Genomic DNA, 12,625 nt, shown 5'->3' on the forward strand with positions numbered 1-12,625 from the left:
AGTGTTGTGTCGCTGTGGTCATGTTGATTAGTTGAAGAGAATAAAGGGAGTAAGATTTTTTTTAAAAAAAAAGAAATATCAAGTGCATTAGCCAGGAGAGCTGTGGCAGTAAGTGGTAGTTGGTAGGGCTTTCTGCTTCCTGAGGTGTGGCTGTGTGAACTGAGCAGGCCCCTTGGGGTGCCTCCGAGTCTCACCTGGAGAGGCACACTGGCCACCTTCCTCCAGGAGGAAGGACTGTGTGAGGCTCCCAGGTCATGTCTATAGAGCTAGGAGCCCTTCCCACCCCATAAATACAAAGCACAATGATGATAATAGTCACAGTCATTATTCATTATTATCATTCTCATTAAGGTACACAGAGGGGCCCCTGGGGGACTGATGGGGTTGTTTTTGTTAGCAGCCTGGTCATTGTGGAAAAACACTGGCCCTGGAGGAAGTGTTGCCTCTTGGCCCAGATATCAGGAAAGCTCCCAGGACAGCAGGTAGAAGGCATTCTCCCCTCCAGGTACCCAGTGCAGGACCTCAGGAGGCTGCCCCTGGCTGTGCATTGAGAAGATCATCTTCAGAAAGAGAGGGCAAGTCTTTGCTGAGTTCTGATCAATTGTGTCCAAAGCTCAGTTTTTTCCTTCCCACTAGATAGGGGGGCGGGGGGCTGGTGTAAACTTTCTGAGAGCTGGCAGGCTCCAGCCTGGGTCAGCAGTTAAGCCAAAGCGATAACCTCATGTGTAGCTAAGACCCCTAGCGCTGGAGGAAGCCTTCTCTTGTTCTCCTCAGTCTGGATCCCAAGCCCCGCTCTTGGCCCAGGGAGATACTTGTCCCTCACATTTACACACCATTACATTGCTCTCTCTTCTCCATTCACATTATAAATATTACTATGTAGTAATCTCTCAATAAAGGCCATAGCTAGTGCCAGGCATGGCCACAGTACACCACATACAGTGGCTCATGGAGTCCTGACAGCTTCCCTTTCAAGTAGGGATTCTGGCTTTTATTTTATAAATGAGAAAACCGAGCCAGCCCAGGGATTTTAAGCAACTTGCCCCAAGTCCCAGGGCTTGTAAGTGGTAGAGCTGGGAACCAGGTGGTCAATTCCACCCCAAAACCCATGTTTTCAGCCACTGCCCCGGAGGGCAGGCTGCCTCAGCCTCACAAAGTTCACCTGAGATCACGGAGCTCTTTGGTTTCCAGGAAAGGTGTTGGCACCTTCTCCCTGCAGGTAAACCTTCCTCCAGAGAAAGGCCAGAGTCACTTCCAAGCTGGTTGCCGTGATCACAGACTCCTAAGGAGTCCTTCCTGTGGGCCCAGTGTGGGGTCTATGGAAACAGCCAAGACAGTTTTGCAGTTTGGGAAAGCTGGCCTTCTGTGGGGAGGCACAGCCGTGCAAGCAATGACCAGTTTCCCCACTGGATCTTGGTGGCAGTCAGCCCACAGACATGGTTTATGTGGCAGTAAATGACAACCCACGTTGTTCTTTGGTGGTTTTACTTAGTTGTCAGCATTTTGGAAGTCAGGTTTTACATCTCCATGCACAGGCCCAGCTTCTCTAAGTAAACACAGGGCTTGCCCTCTCCAGCTCTCCAGTTTCCACTTCTGTGCAACAGGTGCTTGTAAGCTCGGTGAGGACAGGACCACACCTTATACCTGTTGTATTTATAGTACCTAGAAGATGTTCTCATTAATCAATTCCCACTAGACCAGAATCTCAGCCCATACAGAGAAAGCAGAACATTCTGTCCCTGATCCTACGACCTGCCCCAGCTTTGGGGCGCTGACAAACACATTCTGGTCAATAAAACTGACTTACCTGAAGTAAGGCCTCATCTTTCATGGCCTTATAAAGAAAACCCACAGCGACCCAAGATCATGGTCTCAAAAGAGGGAGCTCTTTCTATAGTACTGTCATCCTTAAGCTTTGGATTCCATAAGACCAATAAATAGTCTTTAGGTTTCCAGAGAATCTCAAATGACACCTCACACTAAACTATGAGGTCAAACAAAGCAGAGATAGCCAAAGGTAGTGAAAGCTGGCCTTAAACATTTATGCTTCAGATGAACCCTAAATTTCTATTGTATGTCTCCCTTTAATAAAACTCTGCTGGTACCCAACCACATCAGGAAACAAGTGGGAAAAGAATTCCCAAGACAGTAAAGCCATAGAAATGCGAGCTCAGGACTCGCACATTATTTTCCCTGAGGCAGATTCCATACTGTTGGTCTGCTGCCTGCAGAAGCTTTCAAACAAAGGAAAACAGTTGAAGGAAGCCACCCAAGCGACACATTTTAAGGGTTCTCGTGTCAGCAGCCAGTGGCAACTAGTTTGAAGGTTAAAGTTTCTCACCTGTTCAAAACAGCTCCTCCTTCCTCCGTGACTGAATTCCCTGACAGCTTTCCCACAGCAAAGTGTGAAAACAGAGCCCTCTCGGCCAAGGAAAACATTCCATATGACCCGGCCACAGCACATTCCGGTGGGACCTGAACAGAGTCAAACACCAGAGAAAAGTGATTGCCCCGTGTGACCAGGAACACACCTCCCAAGAGACCAGGGTTGAGAGGTTTACTTGGTGCTTGAGCCACTTTATGTAGATCAATTCTCACTTCAACAGCCAGCAGGTGGTGGGCCCCTGGGTGAAGAAGTTATGACATCACTACCATCCACATGTCTGGAGAAAGTGTATGTCCTCATTCTCTGTCTACTCCGCCAGAAGCAGATACTGAGGGTCACACCCCAGGTGGGATAGCACAGCAGTTAAAGGCACAGATTTGAAGGTCAGACAGACCTGAGTCTCAAGTGACTTACCCCCATTAAGCCTCAGTTTCTTTGTGTATAAAATGGGGACATTAGTACTCCACAGGATTGTGATGAGGACCCAGTGGCCATAATGCAGATAGAGCTATTGCTGTTCAAGACAAGAGACATTAACAAAACAGCCAAGGCTATTTAAAGTGATTTGTTTCTCAGTCTCTCTAGCCACGTTTCCCTTTAAAATATTTTTATTGATTTCAAGAGGAAGGGAGAAGGAGAGATAGAAACATCAATGATGAGAGAGAATCACTCATTGGCTGCCTTCTGCACACCCCCTACTGAGGATTGAGCCTGTAACCCAGGCATGCACCCTTAACCAGAATGAAACCTGGGACCCTTCAGTCTGCAGGCTGATGCTCTATCCACTGAGCCAAACTGACTAGGGCTCAAGCCACATTTCAAGCACCCAATACCTCTAGAGGCTGATGTGCTAGACATCATAGATAGAGACTGTTGCCATCATCTCAGAAAGTTCTATGACACAGCGCTGGAGAACATTCAAGCCCAGTTCCCAGCAGAGCATAAGAGCAGTTGGCAACAGGACTAACTCCACTGTGATCAGGTTAGTGTTGCCATTACCACAGCTGAAGGACATTGAAAGATTCTGCTGAAAGAAGCAGTGAAAATCAGGTAGACCATGGTACCAGGTCTATCCCATGAGGCCTGTAAATCAGAGCTGCAAAGGAAGTCTTTACTCCATCCAGCCCACTCCTCCCGAGCCCCAGAAGCAGAGAGGCTATAGAACATGGCAAATCCAGTTCTAAAGAGGCCAAGAATGGGTGAGGCCAATACAGATGTCCTTGGGCTCAGGGGCCTCACTCCCACCCCTGCCCTGTGGATTTTCTCCATATTAAAGGCAAGTTGGTGTAAACATATTTCTGAAATCAAGGTCCTTGGCCCTTAGTCAACTTGGTCCTTGGCCCCCATATTAAAGACTGTCTTGGGACCTGTGCCAAAAGGCTTGGCTAAAAATCAAAGCATTAACCTCCTGCCAGAAAGGACATCATTGTTTATGAAGACAGTGTCTCTCGGGAGCCTTAAAAAACGCTCCCATCCTTTATTTACATCTTTAGCACTTAGACAGCACTTCCTTTGTGCCAGGCACTTCACAAGACATTCACTCATTTAGTGCTCATAACTACTCTGTGAGGTGAGTACTGTGACGATCATATTGTAAAGAGGCGGAATCGATGGCACAGAGTGATTCAGTAATTTGCTCAAGGTCACACAGGCATTAAGTGGGAAATGGGATTTGAACTCATGATAATTTGGCTCCAAAGTCTGTACTGTGTTGTACCAACTTGTAGGGCTCTATCCTGAGGAAGTAATACCAAATGCAAACAGAGACGGGCACACAAAGATAATCACCTGGCTTTATGCATGATCTCAAAATTGGATCAGCCTAAATGGTAAGGATTCGGTGAAGCAAACCGGGCACATAAATTACTATACAATCATTTTAAATGACTTTTGCAGAGTTTCAAATGATGTAGTAAAATTATGAAGAGATGTTAAATGAGGAGCTGATACAAAAGTATAAAAAAATCCAAACTATTTAAAAAACTATGTAGAAATAGTCTGAAAGGGAACATGTTCATTGGACTGCCATTTGAAGAGATGGGTATATACCAATGTTGGCTTTCTTATTTTTCTTTCCGCTTTATTATCATTTATATACCTTACAATTTGCTTAGAAACATTCCTTTTCTAGTTGGGGAAATTTTTTCTTAAGAAAAAAATTCAAGAGCACAGCTCGACATGCTTTATCGTATTTCTTTAAAGTTTAAAAAGGGTGCTCGCTGTGAACCACGTACAAAAACGTACAAAAGGGACTTGAGGGGGAAACTGAGCAACTTGATGGGACTGGAGGACTCTAAAGCCCTCGAACAGAGGAGGATGAAAGACATATCATAGTTACTTTCACTCTTCTTGTTAAAACAGAGACCTACAGCCACAAAATGTGCTTCTAGGAAAAGCACCAAAGTAACCTCCAGACTTAAACAGGAACAAAAATACAAAGGCCTCAGGGACTCCCCTGGCTGGAACATGTTGCCTTTTATCTCCAGCTACACTTGCTCCATTTGCAGCTCAGACAACCTTCTTGCCCTCCTGGGCTACACACTTCCTTTTTTTATGCACTTCTTTCTTTTTGGTTCTTTTGGGGAAAGAGCCTGAATGTAATGCCAGAGCCTCATTTTCAGCATTATGAAGACAAAACAGCATCCTAGAACCTTATTTTTGGCAAAACCCACTCTAGACAGATGAAATTGAACGGTCAAATGATATTTTTAAAAAGTTCAGTCCTACACATTTCCCATTCCCCTTTGATAGACAAAATAACTCCTATTTTGTTCAGATTCCTGTTGTAAATAGGGGTGCAACATCTGTTTCTCCTGTACTTGATATGAAGTGGCCCATTTTATAGCCACCACCCTGGGGAAATGCCCTGGGGGGAGGGGGCCTGGGGGTAGAGGAGAGAATGGGGGAGGGAGGAGAAGTAGCAGATTTTGAATTGTTGGTCCTTGATTCTCTGTACTTAAATGATAGTTCTACCTCAGTGGTTCTTAGGCCTGACTACACACTAGAATTGCCTGGGTACACAGAGCAATGGGATGGTCATCTCCTGGGGTATGACCTTGGCCCTGGCATTTCCCAGAGCTTCCCAGGCGATTCTTGCGTACAGTCGGGTGGGAACCAGTGCCTACCTGAGGGAAAGGAGAGGATAGCAGCTGAGTCAAGTGTCATTCATTTGTGATCAGGTGAAGTGACTCTTTCCTTCCTTGTGTAACTTGTATCTAAAATAATCAGCATAATTAAGTCTAATATTAGTAGAAGCTTGGGATGTTTAAAAAAATACCAAAAAAATAGTCACCAAACCTTTTCTTTTTTCCCCCAACTAGGAAGCATCCCCATTATTAGAAATGATTGGGAAGGAGAAAGGACCTCCTCTCCACCCCAAGGCCAGAAAGTCTAAATTATGGTTCTTAACGTTGGCTGCCCAGTAGAATCATCTGGGGGCTTTAAAAATAGGGATGCTCAGGCCTTATTCCCAGAGATTCAGAGTTGGTCTAGGATGTGGCCTGGACATCATGATTTTTTTCTTTCTTTTTTTTACATTTTATTTATTTTTTATTTTTTTTATTTTTTGGTTTATTTATTTTTTTATTATTAGTTAAGGTATTACAAATGTGTCCTCATCCCCCCCCATTAACCCCCAACCTCCCCTTTCCAGGCAATTCCAACGGGCAACTAGAGTTGATGTCATTGGTAAAACCTTCATGGTGGCTGTCAACTCAGCCTTCATCAGAATTTCCTTTGGCCTTTTTTTTTTTAAAAAAAAAACAAAAACCATTTTTAGAGTGATTTTGACCTGGGATGTCCTGGGGAAGCCCAAGCATCTAGAACACAGGCTATTCTGCCTCTCAGCTACATTTGGGCTGCTTGGGGCTAAGTCTTGCTATTCTCAGCTCCCTTAGGCCATGACCTTGAGTCTCACACATTAGGCAGTCACCCAGGTGCTTCCTTTCCTCACTGGGTAAGTTTTCATTGAGAAGCACGTTGGGCTTCCTAACCCAATGAGACTGAGATTTGAGTACACTAGACCCTTGAATGACACTCACCCTCCACAAAGTACAAAATCCACATATTAACTTTTGACTCCCCCAAAATTTAGGTATCCCTGGGTATCCATAGGAGATTAATTTCCCACCAACATTATAATCTGCAGATGTTCAAGTCCCCTAGATAAAGGCTGTAGATGAGTGCACATAGTCAGCCCTATATATCGGCGAACTCCCAACAGGGATCACAAACAATACAGGTATTTATTGAGAAAATTCCACATATAAATGAACCACATAGTTCAAACCTGTGATGTTCAAGGCTCAGCTGTATTTGCAGCTGTAACACTAAGGTGACAGGCAATAGTGTTGGCATGAAGACATTCTTGATGTGCTAGGGCCATTGCTCGGGTTGTTTTGAGGCAGGCAGAGCTGATTGTGAAGGACCCAGAACACACAAAAGTTTCTCTGGTGGGAAGAACGCGGAAAGTCAACACAATGTGGCCTGGCCCAGGTCGTTATCCTTCTCCGGGGCATCTTTGCAATTTTCCATACTTGATGGGCAGTCAGCAGCCCATATTTCTTTTTGTTATGAGGTTTGTGAGTTTGTCATTAAATCACTATCCCAGAGTATCATCCAAACTAATTTGCATTACCCCAGAAAGACAGCCTTCATAGTTGAGAGTATTAGTTTTTAAACCTCTAGAACAGTGGTTCTCAACCTTGGCTGCACATTAGAATCACCTGGGAATCTTTTTAAAATCCTGATTTCTGGGCCTCATCCTCCGGAAATTCTGTTTCTTTGTGATGGGGTGGGGCCACAACATTAGTTACAAATGGGTGTCATCCTGTGCACCTAAAGGTCACCAGTTCAATTCCTGGTCGGGGCACATGCCTGGGTTGCTGGCTAGATTCCCAGTAGGAGGTGTGCAGGAGGCAGCAGATAGATGTTTCTCATCTCTCATCAATGTTTCTCTCTTTCCCTCCCTCTCTAAAAATAATAATAATAATAATAATAATAATAATAATAAGAGGTAATTCACATAGGAGTTGTAATTCATATAGGAGTTTAGCCTACTGCCTTGATAAATGAGTGATAGGTGCTGTAATTAGCACCTGGCTGCCACTCTTATTTAAATGGGATTTCTTAGAATTCCCAGCATTCATTTGTTAATTCATAGGGTTTTCAGAATCAAGTGGTTGAGGAGGTGGTAGGACCAGTCTCTCCCACAGCCTGAAGATTAAAGGAGGAACATTTCAAGTCACATGAAATTGCCTCATAGGTGTTCACCCACCTATAACCTAGACCCTTCACAAATATTTATGCTAATCCTCATCACTACTCTTCTCTAGGAGGAAGCTGCACTAATACTGTCTACAGAGAAGTCCCATTGGCTTGGCTGCAACTCCTGGTTAGAAATCTAACAATTCGCCACAAAGCCCAGGCTCCCCAGCCCATTCTGTTCAGTAGTTCACCAGTTTTTGTAGAGCTAGGTCTTGCCCACAAGAGCATGGAGTCTGCCCTACAGTGAGGCTAGTGGAAGGGCAGTCAGAGAGGTGGGCATAGTCCTGAAGGCATTCAGAGGAGGAGGAGAGGTTAAGGGAGAGCCGTGGAAAGAGCTATGAAAAATGAATGGATGGGTGACTGGGTCTGTAAGTTACATCTTTTTAGAGACTGTAGTATTTGAGATGGAATCTGAGGAGGAGAGTGAATAATAATTGTCCAGGCAAAGAAGGTAATAGGAGTTGAAACAGGCAAGTGGGAGGGTTGTATTCACTCATTAGGCAAGTGTGTCCTAAGTGCCTATGTGCTGGACATGCGTTTATTTGACACTAGACTAGTGAGGAGGGTGGGACAACTTGGATTAGCTGGAACCTTGGTGATGGGTAATAAAGTAGAGAGGGTAGATTCTGGCCCTGCAGAAATAGGGTGTCAGATACCAAATGGAGGAAGCCCAAAACTCAGGTGGGAGCCATCTGGGTGTGGGCCGGAGAAGGGACCCTTTGCAGGGTTCTCTTTAGACACTGACAGCTTAGCTTATGCATCGCCAACATCTGCTGCTCATCGCCTTTCAGCCCCCAATCCAGTCTGTTGTTAGCTTCCCCCTAGTGAGAAGGGGCCAGTGACTTTGTTTTCACAACTGATAGGGTGAGCCGTTTCTTGACTTTTGCCTTCACATAATTGTTATTGATACCAAACAAACAAACAAAAAATCTGCCCCGTCCCCTAGCCCCTCGGTCTTCTCCTTCCCAGCCCAAGTGTGTGAGAGCCAGGGTTCTCATTCAGAATTCTGTGGTCCAGATCCTTTTCAAGAAGAGTCGTCTTCCTAGAGATCCCCCCTCCTCCACTTTGTTCAGAGGCCTGCTCTCTTCTTCCCGGGTCTATAGCGATCCCTGTGCGTCCCGGGTCTATAGCGATCCCTGTGCGGCATTATCCATCCTAGTTGGCCCACCTCAGCTTCCTTAATTACCAAACAATGAAAACCCTCTGCAACCTTGTGGAACCTCAGATCTTTTACCCTATCATGATTGGAGGCTAAGCCAAAAGCCAGGTTTGATCAAGAGCTTAATCTGTGGCATTCTCTTCCCAACCTGTTTAGTATGCAGGGGAAGCAGCCTCGTAAGTGAGCAAGAACCCAGCCTCTAGGGTCAGCAGACCTGGGTATGAATTTCTCTCTCTTCCCCAGCAGGGTGGGCACAACCAAATGACTTGACTTTTCTGTGAAGGATTAAATGAGAAAGGGCGTGCTACATGTAAAATAACCCTTAACAGAAAAGCAAGTGCCTGAATTCAAACTAAAAACATACCTTTTTAGATAGGTAACAGTTGGGCTTTGGGAGAAAGAGGGCCAGTGTTAAGACTTCCATTAAGCAGTGTTACAGACAGAAGCTTTTATGCCATGGTATCCCAGGTTGTAGCCTTAATCAGCAATTTTTGCAGCATCTACTTAACCCCATAGAGCAGTGGTCAGCAAACTGCGGCTCGCGAGCCACATGCAGCTTTCTGGCCCCTTGAGTGTGGTTCTTCCACAAAATACCGACTTCTTTGCATGGGCCACGAAGTTTCAATCGCACCGTACGTGCGCGTCCGCACGTGGTATCTTGTGGAAGAGCCACACTCAAGGAGCCAAAGAGCCGCATGTGGCTCGCGAGCCACAGTTTGCTGACCACTGCGTAGAGTATCTGTTTCTTTAACATTAAAATGATTTTTTGTTAACATTGAGCAAAACCTACGCTCCTGGAAAATGTACTGTACAGTAAGTTCTCACTTAATGTCATCTAAGACTTTACACGAAATGATGTATAATGAAACCAATGTTGCCAAAGGCTAACTGGTATAAATAAGAGTTAAGTTCATTAACATCATAATGAAATAGTTATAATGAAATAGGTTATAATGAAAAAGCATTATATTCCCAAAACGAGGGTTCTCATTATCCAAGGACCTAACTCCAAGGGCCCTTCTGCCATGTGGGGTCTGGCAGCCAGGAGCACAGGTTTAGGGGACTCACAAATGGAATGCCTCTGAGGCTAGCGCTGGCACAATAGGCTGGCACACCACGACCCTTCACCGCCTTTTCATTTTTCCTTGTTCCTCAGATGTCTTTTAATCTAAAAGTGAAGGTGGCAGGCTATCTACTTCATCAAAAAGCACTCTTAAAAAATGAAAGTTTAGCTATCATTACCATGTCTGAGGGGGGAAAAAACATTAAAACCAGGGTGTGATGTTTGGTGCAAGGCTGCTCCTGGGAAGTTCCCTGTGGGAAGGAAGGCTGCCCACCTGAGAAGGTGATCAAACATTTTCATCACAATTTGAAAGTCACCCCAGACACAGAGACCAATGTGTCAGCTAAGTATCTTCTATTGAAAAGAATAATATGCTTTGAAGAGGGGAAATGCCTGCATCAGAAAATGGCCATCTCTTCCTATGGGTAGACATGTCCTAAGGAATCATCACGTGAGAAGCACTTGTGGCTGCCCCAGAATCGGGCTGGGGGATGGAGGTGGGTAGGACAGACCAGAGCGAGCTGGAAGAAGCAGCATTCGCCTTTAGCATATAGGAGGAGGAGGAGGCTGTTACTGAGATGAATGATGCCAAAGAGCCTTGAATAGTAGCCATGCCCGTAATAACAGTGGCTTGTGTTGATGTTGCCCTTAAAGATTACACGCAGCTCACGAACTTGACCTCTTTTGTGCCCTTACTAATCCTCTAGTGGAGAAACCAGCTGTTGTTGGAAATGAGGACCAGGGTTCACCGGAGATCAGTGGCTTCGAAGGTCCTACAATTACTAGTTAGTAGTGCTGGCTCTAATGTCAGTACGTGCCTCATGTGCTGGGCCACCAGGTAAATGCTTGCAGAGCTAATTAAACTTAAAGAAGATAAGCAAACCACAGCCTGTGTCTTCTGCTGGTTTAGTGTGTTTTCTTAAGCTCATCATCAGAAATTCTGAATACACACATTTGGTTTAAAAATAACCTGAATTTTTATGAACTGCCAAAATGAACTCCGTGTCATAAACACATTTGCTGCCTCCTTCATTCCCCCAAGAGCTGGCTTGGTGACAATAATAATAAAGTGCTTCAGCAGCACCTTTCATCCCCACGCGATAAAGCTGGTTCCTTACCCCTCACTCTCCAAGCAAGAGGTGCCTGTGCAGAGAAGCGGGGGTGACTTTACTGACACCTGGAGGGGTCCCTTTGGGCTTTTCCTGGGGCTTTGAGTCCCTTCAGCGCTGCCTTCCCTGAGGACTTGGGGAAACAAGCCTTCTACCGGAGAGCGTGCTAATGTCCCTTTCTTCCCCAGCTGCCACTCTGGGTATGTCGGAGCACGCTGTGAGCATGCAGACCTCCTGGCCGTGGTGGCCGCCAGCCAGAAGAAGCAGGCCATCACCGCCTTAGTGGTGGTTTCCGTCGTGGCCCTGGCTGGCCTCATCATCACGTGTGTGCTGATACAGTGAGTATTTGCTGCCCTAAGGTTAGGTCTCCCGCCCTCCCAGGGACATCTGCAGCATGCCCTGATAACAGGGTCACCTCAGCAGTTTGTTGCTGTGATGTCTGATTGGTATCAGCTAAGCCAAGAGGAACTTTGGTGACAGCCAAGCTGTCAAAGGGCACATGTCCTGGGAGGGTCCCAGCAGTGGGCCTGTGCACTGCTGGAAGCCGCGCAGAACAAAGGCACCCCACCCCACCCCAATCCCCACCCCCCGCCTCATTGTTCGCTTGGAGCCTTCACTCTTTCGTGAAGGAACATCCAGGTGCCCCAGAGTGAACTGGAAACAGCTCCCAGCCTCATTTGGACAGGAGCTCTTTGCAAATCCTAAAGCCATGTCTAAGGCCACTGTTACTATTATGACAAGTTAATGACAGCCCTTCCTCGTTTTTGCACTTCTCTGCCCTTCTCATCCTTCAAAACTCAGTTTCCACCTTGCATCTTCCAGGAAGCCTTCCTGAGCCCAGACCATTACAGATTGTTTTCCGATGTTTCTTGCCCCCTTTTGCTTGCCCATATCGTCCCTGGTTCTGGCAATGAATAAAATGGCCTTTAGAGCCTCAGCTCGTTGACAGTAGCCACAACCTGCTCACATCCTTCTCCTGGAATAAGCCAGCATTAAGTGGTGAGAGATGAGGTCTGAACTGGGCTGGCCTTTCCTTCCTCTCCTAGCAGTATCTGTTCCATTCCCGTCTGTCTTGGAAAAACATGTTTGTAGGTAGTGGACAAGCAGCCCTGGTCCAAGCTGGGGCAGAGCTCAGGTTCTGCCACTCATGAAGACCCTCCCTGGGGGAGCAGTAGCAACTTAATGGACTACTGGCATCAATTCTCATGGCTGGCTAGCTACCTGCGCTCACCCATCACGTTCACAGTCCTATTTCTGTGGCAAGGAGGGTCCTAGAGCCTTAGAATAAGACTGAGTGCCCATGTGGGCCTCTCTAGAGGGACTTAAAAGTTCATTTTCACCAGATTTTTTGAGACAAGAATAAACCAGGATACTGGACAGCCTCTCATTCCCAGGGAGGCAGCCAGTCCCACTTCTCTGTCCTTTGCCAGCCCGTCCTTGCCAAATACCAACTTTAGAATCTCTGAGCCAGAGACTGAGCCCTCATGCTTGCCAGGCTGCTAGATGCCTGGGCAGGGGGCCATCCTGAGTTGCAGAGCTGGTTGGGACCAACTCATCCCCTGCCAGAGAGATAAAGAGACTTGGCTCTCACTGCCCTGGGACACTCCTGGCTGGGGCGTGACTGGGGCAAGCCCGCCTGGCTA

General features: G+C 46.2%; 1 protein-coding gene across 3 annotated transcripts in view; it reads left to right on the top strand.

Annotated features, from left to right (window-relative positions):
* TGFA (transforming growth factor alpha) overlaps window positions 1-12,625 on the top strand; it is a 97,442-nt gene that overhangs the window by 77,696 nt on the left and 7,121 nt on the right. For all 3 annotated transcript variants that reach the window (XM_036334203.1, XM_036334205.1, XM_036334204.1), the window contains one exon: window positions 11,171-11,320. In XM_036334203.1, coding sequence (XP_036190096.1) covers window positions 11,171-11,320 — 150 coding nt within the window. The remainder of the gene's footprint in view (window positions 1-11,170; window positions 11,321-12,625) is intronic.

Source organism: Myotis myotis, unplaced genomic scaffold, assembly GCF_014108235.1.
Source record: "Myotis myotis isolate mMyoMyo1 unplaced genomic scaffold, mMyoMyo1.p scaffold_m19_p_14, whole genome shotgun sequence".
Lineage (NCBI taxonomy): Eukaryota > Metazoa > Chordata > Mammalia > Chiroptera > Vespertilionidae > Myotis > Myotis myotis.